We start from the raw sequence: 19,563 nt of genomic DNA on the forward strand, positions 1-19,563 counted from the left end.
AGAAAATAGAAAGCATGAACTTACCTCTAATCTATGTTCCCTTTACTTGAAAATGTAATGTTGATCTACTAGAGGTAAGGCAGGAATTGTCACGTCCATATTCCTTGCAATTATTCAAAATATGCATCTGAGACCAGAACAAGACACAGGTGAAGAAGGGTGCTCACTAGGCCCCTTCTGCCAATACAGAAGGTGACAGTGCAGTGGAGTCCTTTCATAGCAAGTTCTGCCTTCATGATTTCCAAAGCTTCAGTATTCCAAATCTAAGGTGAACAGGGTGGTATCCACTAAGCCCTGCCACAAACTTGTTGCTGAGATGAAGGAAGTCACCGCTGCAGTCAGTATTTCTCACCCACACGCTTTGCTCTCTTTCTGGCTGGTATGAGAAGGATGGCGTCTTTTTTTTTTTTTTTTTTTTTTTGAGACGGAGTCTTGCTCTGTCACCCAGGCTGGATTGTAGTGGTGTGATCTCAGCTCACTGCAACGCATGCAAGGTGCTGTCAGGTTCCACCTGTGCAAACAAGGACACTGGTCCAGCATGGGTCAGCTGCTCACTCACAGGGGCTCCAGAATCCTACAAAGGGACACACAGGGGTGGGTGGCAAGCTAGTTGGAAATGGGAGGGATGGGCATGACTAAAGTCTTCCTCACCCCAACTGAGATGCACTCAACTGTGGCTAGGGTGACCAGAATTCACTGTCCAGCGTGGCTGGCAGAAGCCCACTCTCTGAAGATGGTGGGATGCAGAGGTGGGAGTACAGTTGGGTGGTCTTGTGAGCTGAGCATTCTCCCAAAAGTGTTCCCTACATATGAGGTCGACAGCTTATTCCTGCAGGGACTCAGGATTAACTCTGGGTGCTAAAACAAAACTTGAGACCAGCACAGAAACAGCCAGCCCATGAAGCTCGCCTCCCATCACACAGCAAGGCTAGCGAGATGCTCCTCCCTCTTCTAGGGCACCATTTTTCTCTTCCCCTAGGCCGCCTGGTGCTCGTGGTTTTCACGTTTATTAGTCTGTGCACAGTGGTGAGGGAGGCTGCTGTGTGATTTGCCCCAGCCACAGCCTCTACAAAAGCAACCGGGAGAAGACAGCAGCAGACGGCGCTTCCTCAAACACCCTGTCCAACTCCTGGCACTGAAGAAGTACTTCTGAGCTAACTCAAACCCTCTGTCAAGTAACGGAAGTTAGAAGGGGAAATGTCACCTCTCTGAGAGATCACCCAAAGAAAAACGGAGTGACTTGTCATTGCTTTATAGACTGTAAGAAGAGAACATCTCAGAAGTGGAGTCTTATCCTGAAATCAAAGGATTTAAAGAAAAAGTGGAATTTTTCTTCAGCAAGTAAGTACATTTACTATTATCTTACTATGGGATAGCTTGGTAGAACTAGTTACCAGCAACCTCACTGCTTTTTAAACAAACAATACCTCCACTACCATCTCCTGGATCCATGCTTGCCCTCAAAGGAACCCTCAGGGTCTCATTCCCACAGGAGGCTGTGGCTTCCCGACGTATTTGGAGCATCATAGTGAGAATTGTGGCCCATTATTTTAAAATGTCCTAGATGCTAGCAAATATTGTTTTTGTGGGCCATATTTGAATTTTCAAGCCAGTAAAATTCTAGTGAAAGTGGGAAAATCGCTTGAGCTCGGGAGGTTGAGACTGTGGTGAGCTATGGTCACGCCACTGCACTCTAGCCTGTGCGACAGAACAAGATTCTATCTTAAGAAAAACAAATTCTGGTGAATAAATCTCTTTTAACTAATCCTGCCTAAAATGGATGATGGCTAATAAAACAATATGGCGTGGCTGGAACTCTAGCTCTAGGGTGGTCTCCAAAGAGGACACTCAAGCATTCTCTGAGCAGCACGGGGCTGTGTCCTGGTAACAGCCTGAAGGGGTGACAGTGGAGCACAGTGTTCATTTTCATTTCTCAATTTTGACGTATTTACTGGAAAAATTAATCCCTGGCCACCTCACATGAGAGTACATAATTTTTTTTTTTTTTTTTTTGAGTTGGAGTCTCTGTCACCCAGGCTGGAGTGCAGTGTTGCAATCACCTTGGCTCACTGCAGCCTCCACCTCCTGGATTCAAGCAATTCTCATGCCTCAGCCTCCCAAGTGGCTGGGATTACAGGCACCCACCACCCTACCTGGCTAATTTTTGTATTTTTGGTAGAAATGGGGTTTTGCCATCTTGGCCAGGCTGGTCTGGAACTCCTGACCTCAAGTGATCCACCCACCTCAGCCTCCCAAAGTGCTGGGATTACAGGCGTGAGCCACCACGCCTGGCCCTGGAGTACATAATTTTAATAAGTTACGTTTGCAGTGTCTTTTTTCCCTCCCTTTTTACGGATAGACTTTTCTGGTTATTGAGATCTCATACCCCTCTATGATATATTATTTGAGCAGAGGGTTTAAAGAATTGAGATAATTGTTTTCTTATGTTAATGTCAAGAGAGAAGTTATTTCATAACTTAGGTCCTGCCTTTGACAAAATACACCCTTACTCTCTTTTCTGTGTTTCTTGGTATGTTCAGAAGAGGATTTGAACTTTAGTAGTTTGGCTAACAGATACGGAGGGTCCTTAGAGCTCTCTTGTTTCTGACCAAATCTTAACCCCACCTATTAAGTAGAAAGCCTTTTAATGGAAGGGCTGTGGTTGGTTCTTGGAACTGGTACCCTCACAGAATTTCAATTCGCTTTTCCTGAGGGTCACGCCCTGCTTTAGAGGTTGCTCCAACTAATTTTAGCAGGCAACTCGGGAGTTTTACAACTCACAGTAGGCACACCTTCCTTCCTGAATGACTTTTATTTGTTCCTTTTTCAGGTTGTGAAACTAAATCCACAACCTTTGGAGACCCAGGAACACCCTCCAATCTCCGTGTGTTTTGTAAACATCACTGGACGGTCCTCTACGTGGGCAATTGGATTGTCATCAGCCCTGCCTGTTTTGTACCCGGGAAGTGCCCTGGTCTTACTTGGCTCCAAATTGTTGGCTTTCACTTTTGACCCTAAGCATCTGAAGCCATGGGCCACACACGGAGGCAGGCAACATCACCATTCAAGTGTCCATACCTCAATTTCTTTCAGCTCTTGGTGCTGGCTGGTCTTTCTTGCTTCTGTTCAGGTAAGCAACTTTCAGAAACTTAACTGAATCAACTGCTATAGGGTTAAGAGAAAGTAGGTGGGGTTCTCTGAGCTGCTCCCTTCTATTATCCTATAAGCCGGAAGGAACCTTCAGGGTGTTTTCAGAACGTTTTAAAGATGGGAAGACTGTGGTCCAAAGAGGTTAAAGCACCTGCCTATCATCACACAGCAAGTTAGCAAACAAGTTAACTCAAGAACCCAGGCCTTCAAGGAAGCATGGAAGGGACAGTGCTATTTTAACAAAACCATACAGCCGATTCATAATGGTCTCTTCCGTGAATATTAGATGCTCATTTTCATTCTGTGATGTGCCAATACTGGCCTCGGAGTCTGGTCTCAAACTGTTTTCATGATACAGCTCAGCGAAAGCGTCCTGCTTCTAAAATTGAACAATGGTGATCTTCTTTCCAATTTGAAGGCAGGAGAGTAGTTGAGGACAATTCCTCTTAATGACATTAATCTTCTTAACCTTCTTAAGTTCCTCTTAATACATTAATCTTCTTTGTTCTGCTTTGGATGCTGAGATCTTTTTTCAACATTGGCATCTGACTTTAAGTGGTATCAGATTTAGCACAAAATTGTATTTTTAGTTAGTTTTAATCTGCCACATAGGTATTATATACACATCCTGAAAGTAATAATTTGACTTCTAGAGGCTTTTGTTCCTGCTCAGGTGATCTTAAGAGTGCTGAACTTTTGGGACTGTCAAGAAGGTTGAGGCTTGTCCCTGCTGGCAGGATGGTTCTGATTTTTTATTTTAAATCAGAAAACAAAAGATCTGTTTTCCAGTGAGCAGCATACCTCTCAGTTTCCCAAAAATAAAGAAGTTTGGGCTCCAGCATGATCTGCCAGTCTGCAAAGACCTAACTATTAAGGGTCCTTGTCTTAAAAACTTCTCACGTAAAGTACTGCCTACAATATCAGAGGTGTGAGAGAGAGGTAGAGGGAAGGGAAGAGGAGTTGGGGGCACACAGATTACTTGACTGCAATGGCGGCCATTTAAAACTTTCTGTCCAGAGCTATTTTACATTGTTTCAGAACCAAGAGAACCATGGCTTACATTTCACAATTTACACCTCAGATTTTGTATATATTTGACAGTTACATTACATTTCCAACAGTTACAATTTCCTTCTGGGGAGTTGGGGAAGCATTCCCAAACTAGTCTTCTGGGGAGTACAGAGGAGTTTAAGTTTAAAATATTTAGAAGGAAATTTGTACAGGCTTCCCAGAAATAAGGGGGGCAGGGAGGAAGAGACACAGAAAGAGGGAGAACCATAAAAAAGTAAAAGAAGACATAAAATAAAAATTAAAACCCAGACTTTAGAAATTGTACCAGAAAAATTAGGGTCAGAGGTAAATGGAAAGAGATCTTTGAGCTAAAGAAAGATGTTTAGGAAAGCACCTTGTTCTCCAGCTACATCCTGGTTTTACTGCTGCTGTGACTGAGTCAATGAAGCACCTGCTGTGCACCAGGTGGGCCATAAAAGTTGAGGCTATTAGGATTCCTGCACCCAGAGAAGTCTGCATATGTTAGTTGGGGAAATGCAAAGCTAACCCAGGTAGAACAAGCAAAGAGCAATGAAATGCTTTGCCCTGATTGTAGGAGCCCAAGATCTGGGAAAGTGGGTACCAGACTGGGCTGCAGCAAGGAGGGCAGGCTTTACAGAGGCAGATGGATGATGGAGAGAGAATTCTGGTCAGGGCAACAGCCTGGACAAAGGCACAAAAGTAAGGATGAGGCTGGCACAGGTGTTCATTCTTTTGTTTAATCATTTATTAATTCAACAAACATGAGCATCTCCTAAAAGCAAGAGACTTTTCTTGGTCCTGGGGACATGGCTCTTGCGTTTGTGAAATTTACTATCATTAGAAAGAGGAAAAGTAATCCAATAGCCACTCAAATGAATGTGTTAAGGTGTGGCCAACAAAGCCAAGTGCTTTGAAGGCAGGGCACAGGCACTGCCTGAGGAAGTGCTGTCTTCCCCTGCCAGCAAGGAGGGGCAGTGAGCTAGGGAAGTAGCAGAGGAGGGACTGGCCCAGTGAGCAAGAACCAGACCCTGCAGCACTTGTGGACTGTAGTCATGAATCCGCGTGTTATTTAGGAAGCTGGAAGGGCTTTACCCAGGAGAGTGGCGTAGTCTACCCCAGCTCTGTTCACTCTTTACACATACCAATAGCCTGGGGGTTTTGCTAAATTGCAGTTTCTAGCACAGGGAATTTTTTAGAGAAGTGAATCTATTTTGCATAATACTGTAATGATAGATATAAGTCCTTGTAAATTTGTCCAAACCCATAGAATATGCCATACCGAGTGACCCTTATCGTGAACTCTAGATTTGGGGTGGTAATGATGTGTTAGTGTAGGCACATTGATTGTAACAAGTGTACTGCCCTGGCGCAGGATGTAGACAGTGGCGGAAGCTGTGAATATGTGAGGAGAGGGTATATGGAAATCCTCTGTGCTTTACACTCATTTTTTCAATGAATCTAAAGCAGCTCAAAAAAATAAAGTCTATATAGTTTTTTAAATGCCGTTTCTGCTTAGGTGGGTCTGGGATGGGGCCTGAGATTCTGCATTTCTAAGAAGCACCTGGGTGATGCTGATGCTGCTCCACCATACACTTTGAGTTTCAGTAGTAAAGGTGTAAATAACTTTAAAAAGAAAAACGTGTTACTGAAGAACAGAGTGGCTTGTAGGGCAGCCACAGTGACTGTGCAAAACCTATCAGGAGGTTATTTCAGTAACTTACAGTAACTGATGATGTCTTTGATGAAAAGAATTGGAACAGAAGGAAGTTGATGGGTTGGAGAGTGTGTACCATGTAAAATTAGTGAGGACTGCTCAACGGGAGTGTAGGTGTGAGTTGTGCATGGTCTGTGGGAGGCGAGATTCAGTGAATACAGTGGAGTAGTATTATAGAGGGCTTTATTGAGGGCAGAGATTTGCCACACTAGGCCTTCCTCTCCTGCCCTAGGTCAGGAAGCCACACCATGGCAGAGGTGTTCCCCCTCTCCTCCTGCCCAGCCACTGATGCCCAGGGGAAGGGACTCCTCTTTCATGCACAGGGTGGAACCAGCCAGGCTCCTCTCCCTCCGCCCCCCCCCCCCCCCCCGAGGCCTGCAGGCACTGTCTATGGGGGCAGAAACACCTGACTTTGTACTCCAGCAACTGGTGGCAGTAAGGCAGAGGCTCTAACAGGGCAGCCCTCAGAGGGGCCAATGTGGGCAGCTTTTCCTTCAGAGCTGGAGTCCTTTAAGAGAGGGTCAGGTGTAAGGAGAGGGGAAAGGCCTCCTATAGGAGGAGGCAAGAGATGTAGGAAAAACATTGCCTATAAGTTTATAGTCTGAGAATTCAGAGCTAGGAGAAAAGAGAATGCCCCAAAGTGCCACCATTCACAGAACACATCCTCCTCTCCCAGCAACACACACCGCTATGCTGCTGGCCCAGGGGTCCCATGAGCAGTGATTGTTGCTGTCATCACCCTGACAACAGCTGTTCAAGTCCCTGAGCATTTTAAGGATATAAATACTGTTTAGAAAGAGAAAAAGTAAGGATCAGATGGTACAGAGTATATGAGCAGGGTCTAAACAGGCGGAAAAGTCAGGAACAGTGTGAACACCAGGAGACACAGTTCTCAAGCCTGCGGCTGCCAGAGGCAGCTCTGCCTGTCTCCTTTGTGTGGCTAGCACCTAGCCCAGGGCTGACAGCAGCCCTGCCCGTGCTAGTTCACCTAATCAAACATTTAGAGGGAGGTTACTCCTGTTGGAAGAGTGTGCACAAACCAGGAACGGTAAAATCTCCAGGTGGTGAGATAATAGGTGACTTTCACACTTTTCTATATCTTCCATTCTTTCTGAGAATGTTTATTTTATAGTCAGGGAAAATGTTTATTTAAAAAGCACACTTGTGTTTCCAGGGAGATCATGTATGTCCCATCATTTGGTGAGTTAAGAGATATTGTGTCAACTGCTTCTTTCCCTTCTCCACCAGCAGTGGTGATGCAGCTCCCAGACCCCTGCAAGGGCAGCCTCTCTAACGGCTGCTGAGGTTGAACTCCCTGGGAGGGGCACTGCAGACTGGCCACTGCATCCTCCAGGCCTCCAGGCTGTATGGAGAGGGTGAGAAAACTCAGGTCTTCCTGGTATGGATTCTTTTTTTCCCTTCATGTTTTATTTGCAATGACATAAAATTCAACGTTTTAAAGTATACAATTCAGCCAGGCACAGGTGGCTCACTCCTGTAATCCCAGCATTGTGGGAGGCCGAGGTGGGTGGATTGCCTGAGGTCAGGAGTTCGAGACCAGCCTGGCCAACATGGTAAAACACTGTCTCTACTAAAAATGCAAAAATTAACCACACAAGGTGGCCTATGCCTTTAATCCTAGCTACTCAGGAGGCTGAGGCAGGAGAATCTTTTGAATCTGGGAGGTGGGGGTTGCTGTGAGCCAAGATCATGCCACTGTACTCCAGCCTGGGCAACAGAGCGAGACTCTGCCTCAGTAAACAAACAAACAAACAAACAAAGTATACAATTCAGTGGGTTTTAGTATATTTGCAATTTTGTGAAACCACCATCACTATCGAATTCCAGAACGAAATGTTCTGGATGATGATGGAAATCATCATCCCAGAAAGAAACCTGTGCCTATTTGTAGCTACTCCTCATTCCCCTGTACCCCATCCCCTCGTAACCACTAATTTACTCTCTGTCTCTATGAATTTGCCTGTTCTGGACATTTCTTTTCTCTTCCTTTTTTTCCAGAATCCAGGTAAGAAAGAATATTCTGGACATTTCTTACAATATGTGGCATTTTGTGACTATTTTCTTTCACTGAGCATTATGTCTTTCAGGTTCATCCATGTTACATATGTCTTAGTACTCCATTCGCTTTTACGGCCAAATAATATTCTGAAATAATATTCTGTTGTAGATTGAGATCTACTTTTTTTTTTTGTAGCGATGGGGTTTTTGCTATGTTGCCTAGGCTGGTCTCGAACTCCTGGGCTCAAGCAATCCACCCGCCTTGGCCAGCTCCCAAAGTGCTGGGATTACGGGTGCCTGGCCTAGATTGAGTCCTTGAGAGGTCCATTTTTTTTTTTTTTTTTTTTTTTTTTGAGACAGAGTCTCGCTCTGTCGCCCAAGCTGGAGTGCAGTGGCACGATCTCTGGCTCACAGCAAGCTCCACCTCCCGGCTTCATGCCATTCTCCTGCCTCAGCCTCCCGAGTAGCTGGGACTACAGCTCATAAAAGTCCTCCACACAAAAATCAGCCCACCACCACGCCTGGCTACTTTTTTTTTTTTTTTGTATTTTTAGTAGAGACGGGGTTTCACCGTGTTAGCCAGGATGATCTTCGATCTCCTGATCCGCCTGCCTTGGCCTCCCAAAGTGCTGGGTTTACAGGCGTGAGCCACCACGCCCGGCCGAGAGGTCCATTATTTGTCTAAAACTAGAGGTCTCTACATTTGTTGGCAAATAGCTTCCTCTCCTGGGTGGCTAGCAGTCCAGAGTTGAAGTGGTCAGAGCAGGAGGGTGGCCAAGGGGTCAGGAGAGGCAGAGGCTGAGGCCAGCACTGTTGAGTGTCCCCATTGTGGCGTACAGGTGGGCAGTTTCCACGCATTCGCCAGAAGGCAAGCAGCGTTGCCGTCCATCTCTGCCTTCTCTCTGCCTCCTCTCACAGCCTCTGCCCCTTTCTGACTGCTGCTGGGTAGAGGTGCAGGATGGGCTCCCCATGCCAGCTATGGGCACTGAACTCAGTTCAAGAATCAGCCAGTTACCATGGTGATGCTGGTCCTATGGGGGTGTGGTTCAGCAAAGCAGGCTGTTGTGCATGAGAAAGAACAGCCCCATTAAAAATCTGTAGAGCATTCTACAGTTAAGAAAGCACTTTACATCTGGTATCCTGTGATCGCTGTGATAATTATGTGAAGCAGGGAAGATAGTTATCTCAGTCTGTTTTGTGCTGCTATAACAGAATACCTGACATTGGGTAATTTAGAAAGAACGGAGATTTATTTCTTACTGTTCTGGAGGCTGGGAAGTCCAAGGTCAAAGGGCTCACATCTGATGAGGACCTTCTTGCTGCATCATCCCATGGCAGAGGATAGAAAGGCAGGAGAGCACGCCCAAGACAGAGTGGGAAGGAGGCCAAAACCATCCTTTATAAGGAAGCCACTCCTGCTGTAGTGAACCCACTCCCAAGAAAATGGCATTAATCTCTCCATGATGGCAGAGTCTCCATGATCTAATCACCTTTTAACAGTCCCGGTTCTCAACACTGTTGCACCTGGAATTAAATTTCCAACACAAAACCTTTAGGGGACACATTCAAATCACAGCAATAGTATTATGACTGTTTTACAGAGATGGAACCTGAAGCCCAAAGAGGTTACCCAGCTTGCTCAAGGTTATGATTCTAATACACAGTGGATGGAGCCAGACCTCATTTCCTCATGCCTAGACATGTATTCAGCAAGTATTTACTGAGCACCTACTATGGGCCAGGCTCTGTTCTAGACACTGCAGATATGGCAGTGAACAAAGGAGGAAGCCTCTGCTCCATAGCTCCATATGTAATTATGTATCACATATACCTGTGAATATACATCACAGTTGTAAAAATATATATCAGTTGGAGACAAGCCTGAAGAGAAACAAATCAGGCAAAGAGACTAAAGAGTAGCAGGATGGAGGGGGGCAGGGAGGATGGCACTGTTCAAGGAGAGTCAGGGAAGGCCTCTTTGACAAGGGGCCACGAGAGTAGATGTGAGCAACGTGGGACCTGAACTGTGTGGATCTCTGGGGAAGACACTGGCTCCTTCTAATGTCCTAGGTACTGTGGAGGACTTTTATGAGCAGTATCTCATTTTGAATCCTTGCACCCACTGGGTTGGGTAGGTGTTACAATGCCCATTCAAAAATGGCAAAGCAAGCTCAGAAGTTCAACCAGGTTTGAGACAGTAATATTGAGATTTCCAGGCGCTGACTTTCCCCGCCAGAGTCACTGAAGCAGACAAAATCGTTAGAGACATTTCAGTTTCAACTACTTTTTGTCTGTGTGTGATAGAGTCCCTAAAACAGACAAAATTGATATAAATTTGTTGGGCAAATTTATAATGACTGTTTTCTGTCTCTGTGTGGTGGAACCCTGAAAACTGGGTTCCTATGTGAATTTCCAAATTGTTCGGAAGATTTTGGGTTCCTCTTTTTAGTCCTGTTCTTCCTCACGCTTATTCTCAGAAGGCGGGACAAAAACTCCTTAGAAGCCATCACCGAAATTAGATAGTTTCTCTTTCAGCTATGCTTTCTGCTTTTGCTAACATCACCACATACCAAAATCAGTGAGAAATATTGGATTCTTTTTGGGTGAGAACAAATAGTTCAGTGGGGAAAGACCCTATTATTGGGAGGCCCAGATAAGTGAGTTGCTGTCTGTCTGGCCCATAGCAAGACCACAGTGCTATATATCTGACATGACCCTTGAGTGAAATGAAAGGTAGGAGTTGGCAGTGGGAGGAGGGAGAAAGAAAAATGAAAACTCTTACAGAAGACCTGCTATGTCCTTGGGACTTTTTATTTATATTATTTAATTGAACTGAATTTTCCAATGATCCCAAGGGGTAGGTGTCATACCTATTTAGAGATGAAGAAACAGATGAAACAGCAAGTGGCTGAGCTGGGACTAGAATCCAAGTCAATGGAGATGGATAGCCCATGTTCCTTCTACGTCTCATTTTGCTTTCCTTGCAACACTAGGAGTGTCTGGGTTGTCATTTGATCTTTAGCTAATATAGCTTCACTTTGAAATATGCTCCCTTCAAGTATGTCTTTTTATTTCTTCCTTTCTTTCAGTTATATTCCCTAAAGCAGGGACTGGCAACATTCCACACAATTGCTGAAGAGGTGTCTGGACCATTCTGCATTACCTCACTTTGCTATGCAAATACCCACCATCACAAAACTCTCTTGTTCAGTGCTGTGGTGGGGCCGTATCCAGTCTGACAGAGGCCTGAGAATGGCTGGTGAGATGGAAAGGTGCTAGTGCCCCATGATCCTGCTATCTAAGAAGAGAGAGGGCTTGGAAATGAAGTCCCTAGACATGGGTCTCCCTAAGGGGACCTGTGTGGCTCCAGGGGATACAGGGCCCAGAAGGCACAGTACGATAGCACTGGGCAGGGGGCACTGGGGCCTTAGAGGGATGCTGCTTTTAGGTCCTACAACAGCCTAGGAGGAATGACCATGCCTCCTAAACCAAAAATCAGAAAATACAGCCTGTTAAGGAATTTTGGTGCTATTGACACAGAGACTAGTTTAGATATCGATGTGCCGGTATTTCTTGGTTATATGGATGGAGAAATGAACAGAATATTTTAAATAAAAACTCTTTCAGGAAATCCAGGCTGGAGGGTAACTGTATGGCATGGACTGCAGATAGCCAAAGAGATAAAGGCAGGATATAGGATCCATTTAGGGTACCTGAAGATGGTAGAAATAGTCCAAAGGTGTAAGCATGGGAGTCATTTCAGCCTGAAACCATGGGATCAATCAGGCCTAGAAAGAAAGGGACTCTGTTTCTTATTTATTTATTTATTTATTTTGAGATGGAGTCTCACTCTGTCACCCAAACTGGAGTGCAGTGGTGTGATCTTGGCTCACTGCAACCTCTGCCTCCCGGGTTCAAGTGATTCTCCTGCCTCAGCCTCCTAAGTAGCTGGGATTACAGGTGTGTCCCAACATGCCCGGCTAATTTTTTTGTATTTTTAGTAGAGATGGGGTTTCACCATGTTGACCAGGCTCGTCTCAAACTCCACCTCGTGATCCGCCCACCTCAGCCTCCCAAAGTGCTGGGATTACAGGCCTGGGACTCTGTTTCTTATAGCAAAAGGGCTCAGTGGTAGGGCTGGATTGGGGTGGGTGGGTACAGTGTTGGCTTAACTTACTGACTGTGGCCTAAAACTGAAGAAATCGGTAAACAAGAAAAATGGCCCTAAAAGCCTGGGCCAGAAAGAAAAAAATGTGTAAAACTGGGGCAGTTTCTTTTCCTCAGCTCAGTTTCCTCATTTGTAAGATATGGCCATGAGAATGAATGATCATGGAAGTCCCTTCCAGACCTCACATTACTTACTATGACTTTCATATCCCCTGGGGCTGAGTACATTGTTTAACCCATGGTTGGCACTTATATCCAGGTCTTCTCAGGGGACCAGTGGACTTTCTCCCTCACTAGGGATCCCTGTCTCTGTCCCCAACTCCTGGCCCATAGGCATCTGGCTGTATAAATAAGACAAGCAGGTGCCTTTCCATATTTCTGAATGCTCAAGATGTCTCATCATGCTAGGCGCGGTGGCTCACACTTGTAATCCCAGCATTTTGGGAGGCTGAGGTGGGCAGATCACCTGAGATCAGAAGTTTGAGACCAGCCTGGCAAACATGGTGGAAACCCTGTCTCTACTGAAAATACAAAAATTAGCTGGGCATGATGGCGGGCGCCTGTAATCCCCACTACTCGGGAGGCTGAGGCAGGAGAACTTCTTGAACCTGGGGGTGGAGGTTGCAGTGAGCTGAGATCATGCCACTTCACTCCAGCCTGGGCAAAAGAACAAGACTCTGTCTCAAAAAAAAAAAAAGAAAAAGAAAAAAGAAAGAAAGATGTGTCGTCTTATGGAGATGCAGGGAAGGGGAAGATTCTGGATAACTCTTGAAAGATAACATCACTGGAAGAGCTTTACCCATTTGGTGGGGTGTTGAACTGGATGTAGGAGCAGCACACAGTGGTATGTGTAGGTGGAAAAATAAGGCAATTTGCTTGTCACTATATCAATAGTTATATCAAAGGTGTAAGGTAGCTGCTAATATATTGAATTCAACTTTAGGCTGCAAACATAGATTTAGGTAAAGGAGGTGACAACCCGGTTCTACTCTGAGCCAATCACACAGTGGATGTCTGGAATGTTAGATTTAGTGACTTTGCTCTCTCAAAAAAATATACACACAAATCAAACTGTGTAGTGAGGAAAGTGAGGGTACTCACTTTCAGTACATCAACAAGGAACAGGGGCAGATGGGAACCTGCAGAACTATCTGAGAGAGAATATAAGTATCCTCAGATATCTGCAAGTCTTGTTACGTAAGAAGAATGAGATGTGTTTTGTAATGCATGTAGAAGCTGGAGGGAAACAGACTTCAACATAAAGCAAAGCAAAACTTCCTCAGTCAAATTGTCCAAAGATGAAATCAAAAGCCTTAGAAGTTAGTAAATTCCCCACCCCCTTGGAGAAAGGAGAATGGGATTCATATTTGGTGTGTGTCTAGGCATTGAATTACGGTATGTGCTTGCCATAAATTATCTCATTTAATCCTCATAATAACCAATGTGAAGACTGGGGTTCAGAGAAGTAAAGTAAGTTGCTTAAGGTCACACAGCTACTGTGGATTTTATTGAATAAAAAAAGCCCATGTTCTTTCTACACCAACAACCAGGAGCCTCTAGGCAAGGATGTTAGCAGGGTGCACTTAGTCATGATTGCCTTTAAGGTGGGTAGGGAAGTAGGCAGTCCTGAGAACTTTAAATCTGAAGTCACTCAAGTGAAAAGAGGAGGAATCAGGATGTGTATTAAGGTGACAGATGAAGGTTTTATTCCTGTGCCAAACCAGTGAAGTCACATGAAATGGATTGTCTTTAGCTCACTTAATCTGGATAAAATTTATTCCTAGATTTTTCCCATGGTTAAATGCAGTTCTATAGTTTAAATGAATGCGTGTACATGTGCTTATCTGTGTGTGTGTGTGTGTGTGTGTGTGTGTGTGTGTTGTTGCATCACGTGATTGTGGGGAGGGGGGCTGTAGGAGAAACGCAAGGGAAAAGGCAGTGAGCATCAGAGACTAGGTCTGTATAGTGAAATTCTTCCTTATTTCTCAAGGCAGTAGTAGCTGAAAATTACCTAATCAAGTGACCAGGCAACACAGCCAAGAAGGAGGCCTTCTGTAAGTGGGAATTCATAAATAATGAAGATTGATTATATTCCCTACCTATTTGAAGTATGGCCCTATTTTTTCTTCTTAGTTGACCTCGTCTCCCTCCCTTATTCTTCGTCATGACTGCAGAATCAAAGGCCCTTGGAATCTCAGGCTGACCTGCCCTGTCCTAGACTTCCTGAACCTCTCAATCTCTCAGTTGTCTCAGCTGCAGAATGGGGAAAATAATACATATCTTGTGGGGTTGTTGGGGGATTAAATGAAATAGCACCTGTCCCCTCCATAGAGCCACCACAGAGGAAGCAAAAAAAGGAAATAGTATGAAGAGTAATTCAGTATAGGCTATCTAGACAGAGGTGGGCAGCAGCACCTTGCCCTCCTCCACCACCACTGTACCCAGAACCTTAGTCAGGACTGACTTCTCTTGGGGGTGGTATTGTGTTAGGTAAACCAAATAAGAAGTAACAGGACTAAAAATTGCCTGCTGTGAGAGAAGGCTCATATGCTCCTAAATCTTGCATGCCATTGGAAAATTCTCAAGAAAAAGGAAGGGGATAGGTTATGTTATAATGATTGGTCCATGAGTCCGATTTTAGTGATTTGTCTTCATTGTTTTCGAAACCAAATTTGTTTTTTATGCAATCACATTTAGTTTTTCTAGATAGTGACTTCCAAAACCTTTAACAAGCATTGCGGGTGCAACTGCTATAGAAAACACTATTGAAGTTCCTCAAAAACTTAAAAATAGAACTACCATATGACCCCAAAATTCCATATATCCATAAGAATTGAAAGCAGGGTCTTGAAGAGACATTTGCACACCCATGTTCATAGCAGCACAGTAGCCAAGAGGTGGGAAGCAAGCCAAATGTCCATCTACAGATGAATGGGCAAACAAAATGTGGGGGGTGTGTGTGTGTAATATTATTCATTATCCTTATGATCACTTCATTACCATTCCAAAGGAAGGAAATCCTATCATATGCTACAATGTGCATGAACCTTGAAGTGCATCATGCTAAGTGAAATAGGCCAATCATAAACAGGCTGTTACTGTATGATTCTATTTCTATGAGATATTTAAAGTAGCCAAATTCATTCAAACAAACAGAATGGCAATTGCCAGAGGCTGAGGGGAGAGGGGGAAAGGGGAATTGTTTAATGGGCATAGAGTTTCAGATTTGCAAAATGAAAATTTCTAGAGATGTTTCACAACAATGTGAATATACTTAACGTTACTGAACTGTACACTTAAAAATCAATAAGATGATAAATTTTATGTTACGTGTTTGTTTGGAGATGGAGTTTTGCTCTTGTTGCCCAGGCTGGGGTGCAATCTCAGCTTACTGCAACCTCCGCCTCCTGGGTTCAAGTGATTCTCCTGCCTCAGCCTCCCGAATAGCTGGGATTACTACACCTGCCACCACACCCGGCTAATTTTTTGTATTTTTAGTAGAGACAGAGTTTCACCATGTTGGCCCAGCTGGTCTTGAACTCCTGACCTCAAGTGATCTGCCTGCCTCGGCCTCCCAAAGTGCTACGATTACAGGTGTGAGCCACCACGCCTGGCCTGTTATGTGTTTTTTACCACATTTTTAAAAAATGAAGAGAAAAAAAGCATTGAGGACCCCAAAAATCAAACTGGATTGATGCTTAGTCACTAGACGCAACACCCTAAGTTCTGTTACTGCTGACTTTGGATTCCTGACCGTGCAGGAATCCATATTTAATAAATATACAATCTTGTTCTGTTTGCCTCTCTATAGGTGTTATCCACGTGACCAAGGAAGTGAAAGAAGTGGCAACGCTGTCCTGTGGTCACAATGTTTCTGTTGAAGAGCTAGCACAAACTCGCATCTACTGGCAAAAGGAGAAGAAAATGGTGCTGACTATGATGTCTGGGGACATGAATATATGGCCCGAGTACAAGAACCGGACCATCTTTGATATCACTAATAACCTCTCCATTGTGATCCTGGCTCTGCGCCCATCTGACGAGGGCACATATGAGTGTGTTGTTCTGAAGTATGAAAAAGACGCTTTCAAGCGGGAACACCTGGCTGAAGTGACGTTATCAGTCAAAGGTTGGTGGGATTTTCTGATTTTACTCTAGGCTGGCAGATTCTTAATGCCCTTAAAGACACATGACTATTGATTTAAGTGAAAATTTTACCAAAGAGGGATGTATCTCACTTCATTTCTTGGAGTTAAGTCTCTAGTTGTATGATAAACTCTAACTGGTTTCTAAAGATGTCCTGGAAATATCTGTTAATGTGCATTTCTTGTTCTTTGACAATCCAAGTTCATGACAATCATCCTGGGGCACTGTAATGACCTAAAGCGACTCTCAATCACCAAGGGGCATCTTTGATTTGATGTAGCCTTGCTACTAACTGCACTTGACCCAGCAATATATGCCTGTGAAAGTATGCTGAAAAGGTAACGGGGCTGGGTATGGTGGCTTATGCCTGTAATCTCAGCACTTTGGGAGGCCAAGGCGGGGGGATCACTTGAGGTCATGAGTTCAAGACCAGCCTGGCCAACATGGCGAAACTCCGTCTCTACTAAAAATACAAAAACTAGCCAGATTTGGTGGCGCATTCCTGTAATCCCAGCTACTCTGGAGGCTGGGGCAGAGAATCGCTTGAATCTGAGAGGCAGAGGTTGCAATGAGCCGAGATTGCATCACTGCACTCCAGCCTGGGTGACAGAGCAAGACTCCATCTCAAAAAAAAAAAAAAAAAAAAAAAAGGAAAGAAAGAAGAAAAGAAGAGGTAAAAGAACAATGGAGGCATAAATCTTTTTTGGGTAGTATGTGAATGTCTATTACTATGGCTATCTTACTATTATATTCTAATATTTTCAAAGTGATAACTTACTTATTGCATATCTGAAGCTCTAATCTAGCAGTCAGTCCTGAAAAGTTAGATGTTAGAGAATTGGGCCAGGTGCGGTGGCTCAAGCCTGTCATCCCAGCACTTTGGGAGGCCAAGGTGGGTGGATAGCTTGAGCTCAGGAGTTTGAGACCAGCCTGCCTAACATGGTGAAACCCCATCTCTACTAAAAATACAAAAATTAGCCAGGGACATGTTGGCTACTCAGGAGGCTGAGGCAGGAGAATCACTTGAACCTGGGAGGCGGAGGTTGCAGTGAGCAGAGATGGTGCCACTGCACTCCAGCCTTGGTGACAGAGCAAAGACTGTTTCAAAACAAAAAAACAAAAAACAAAAAACAAAAAAAACAAAGCAGACTACAGAGGAGGGTATTTTCCCTAGTGGTAGAGACTCTGTCTTAAAAAAAAGTTAGAGAATTGGATGCATAATTAATTCCTGCCACAAGGAAAAAAACTAATTTATGAATCAAAGCCCTGTTTATGTACCTACTGTGGAAGGCAAGCATTTCTGGTCTCGGAAAGAAAGGACCCTTGCTTTTGTAACCGCCCAAGGCGTTTACCTCGCCTGCTGCCTAGATAAAGCCGATTCATCAAGACAGGGTAATTGCAATAAAGAGTAATTCACAAACAACCGGCTGTGCGGGAGACCGGAGTTTTATTATTACTCAAATCAGTCTCTCCGAGCATCTGGGGAGCAGAGTTTTTAAGGATAACTAGGTGGGTCGGGGGAAGTCAGTGAGCTGGGAGTGCTGATTGGTCCGGGATGATATCACAGGTAGTTGAAGCTGTCTTCTTGCACTGGGTGGGGGCCACAAGGTCAGATGAGCCAGTTTATTGATCTGGGTGGTGCCAGCTGATCCAAGTGCAGGGGCTGCAAAATAGCTCAAGCACTGATCTTAGGAGCAGTTTAGGGAGGGTCAGAATGTTGTAGCCTCCAGCTTTATGACTCCTAAACCATAATTTCTAATCTTGTGGCTAATGTTAGTTCTACAAAGGCAATCTAGTCCCCAGGCAAGAAGGAGGTCTGCTTTGGGAAAGGGCTGTTACCGTCTTTGTTTAAACTATAAACTATAAACTAAGTTTCTCCCAAAGTTAGTTCAGCCTACGCCCAGGAATGAACAAAGACAGCTTGGAGGTTAGAAGCAAGATGGAGTCAGTTAAGTTAGATCTCTTTCACTGTCTCAGTCATAATTTTGCAAAGGGGGTTTCACTTTAATCACAGTATTAACAGAGGATACTGAAGGAGCCAGAGCCCTTTTTGAGAAATTATAGCCCTGAGCCATTTTCTCACAGTTGAAATTTGAACATATTTCTTTTTTCCCCTGGGACTTGAGCCTGTAGTGAAAACCAAACTTCTTACTTAATAAAACATAATGATTAACCTTGATAATAGATAACTTCAGCAGATCCTTAGTGAATTCCTTACTGTTCTTCTTTGTTTTGATCATTAGCTATGAATCTTTACTTGTGACATCCAAATCACATCTAAAGTTTTGGGGAGTAAGCCAAAGTTACATGGAACTATCTTAAACTTCACTCAGTGTTTTCTCTGCTCTTGGATAGAATAAATTATTATATGGTGATGTGATTTGAGGGGTACTAAGAAGCCTACCTCTTCCACAATTTTCACTTGCATTGACTCCTGAAATTCTCATCATCATAGCCATTCCTGCTAATGTCTCCATTTTCCTCCTAAAAGATCTCTGTTAAAATGAAAATGTGTTTCCTGGGGTGGGGGGTGGGAGGTGGCACCACAAATATATTAGCCTGTATTAGTTAATTACATTAGGTACGTAGTCCTCTAATGGACTACCCAGAGAGAAGTAGACTCAGGTCAGCTGAATTTGGATAGAAAGATAAAGAAGAAAATCCAAGAGTGAAAAAAGGAAACATTTCAAGGGGAGCAGGCCCTATTAGCGGATTACTGTAAGAGACCAAGGACAGCTAAGGGGACAATGTGAGATTTCTGGGGTACTCAGAACCGAGGGTGTGGGGGTGGACAAAATCCAGTAAAGGGAAGACAAAAAGGTCACTTGCTTAATTTTACTGAGAAGCATTCTGAATTTTCCAATTGAGTCAAAGCAGTGCTTCTCAAATGCTTACATGCCTATGAGTCATTTGAGGGTCTTGTTAAAAAATGCAGCTTTAAGTTCAGTAGGTCTGGGGTTTGGATCTGAGATTCTGCACCTCTAACAAGCTCTCAGGTGATGCCTATGCTGCTGTGGAGGACCACAGTTTGAGAAGCAAGGAATTAAGCTCTCATTTGGCTAGAGTGACCAGTTATCCTCTTTGCTCAGAACCAAAGGGTTTATTTGGGGCACAAGATTTTTGGTGCTAAAACTGGGAAAGTCTCAGGCAAATAGGAGAAGTTGGTTACCCTATATTTGTCTAAGATTGCAAAATGGTAATATAATATCAGCATAGCCATATGAAAACCTCCATTAACTGGCATGTTTGAGAACTAGCTACATTAGTTAACAGCTTAACTAGGTTAATGGATTTTTCCTCCTAAAACGTGTGCACCTATTCCTTTCCTCGTAAGA

At 44.1% G+C, this 19,563-nt stretch overlaps 1 protein-coding gene across 2 annotated transcripts in view; it reads left to right on the plus strand.

Moving 5' to 3' along the window:
* Positions 1-1,161: 1,161 nt before the first annotated feature.
* The window catches only part of CD80 (CD80 molecule), a 35,720-nt gene continuing 17,318 nt past the window's right edge, over positions 1,162-19,563 (plus strand). The window contains exons 1-3 of one of the 2 annotated variants that reach the window (XM_003261854.2): positions 1,162-1,341; positions 2,831-3,130; positions 15,894-16,211. In XM_003261854.2, coding sequence (XP_003261902.1) covers positions 3,031-3,130; positions 15,894-16,211 — 418 coding nt within the window. In that variant the 5' untranslated portion in view covers positions 1,162-1,341; positions 2,831-3,030. Of the gene's footprint in view, positions 1,342-2,830; positions 3,131-15,893; positions 16,212-19,563 lie in introns of those variants that run through there. The other variant, XM_030801704.1, reaches the window with a different exon arrangement.

This window comes from Nomascus leucogenys, chromosome 21, assembly GCF_006542625.1.
Source record: "Nomascus leucogenys isolate Asia chromosome 21, Asia_NLE_v1, whole genome shotgun sequence".
Lineage (NCBI taxonomy): Eukaryota > Metazoa > Chordata > Mammalia > Primates > Hylobatidae > Nomascus > Nomascus leucogenys.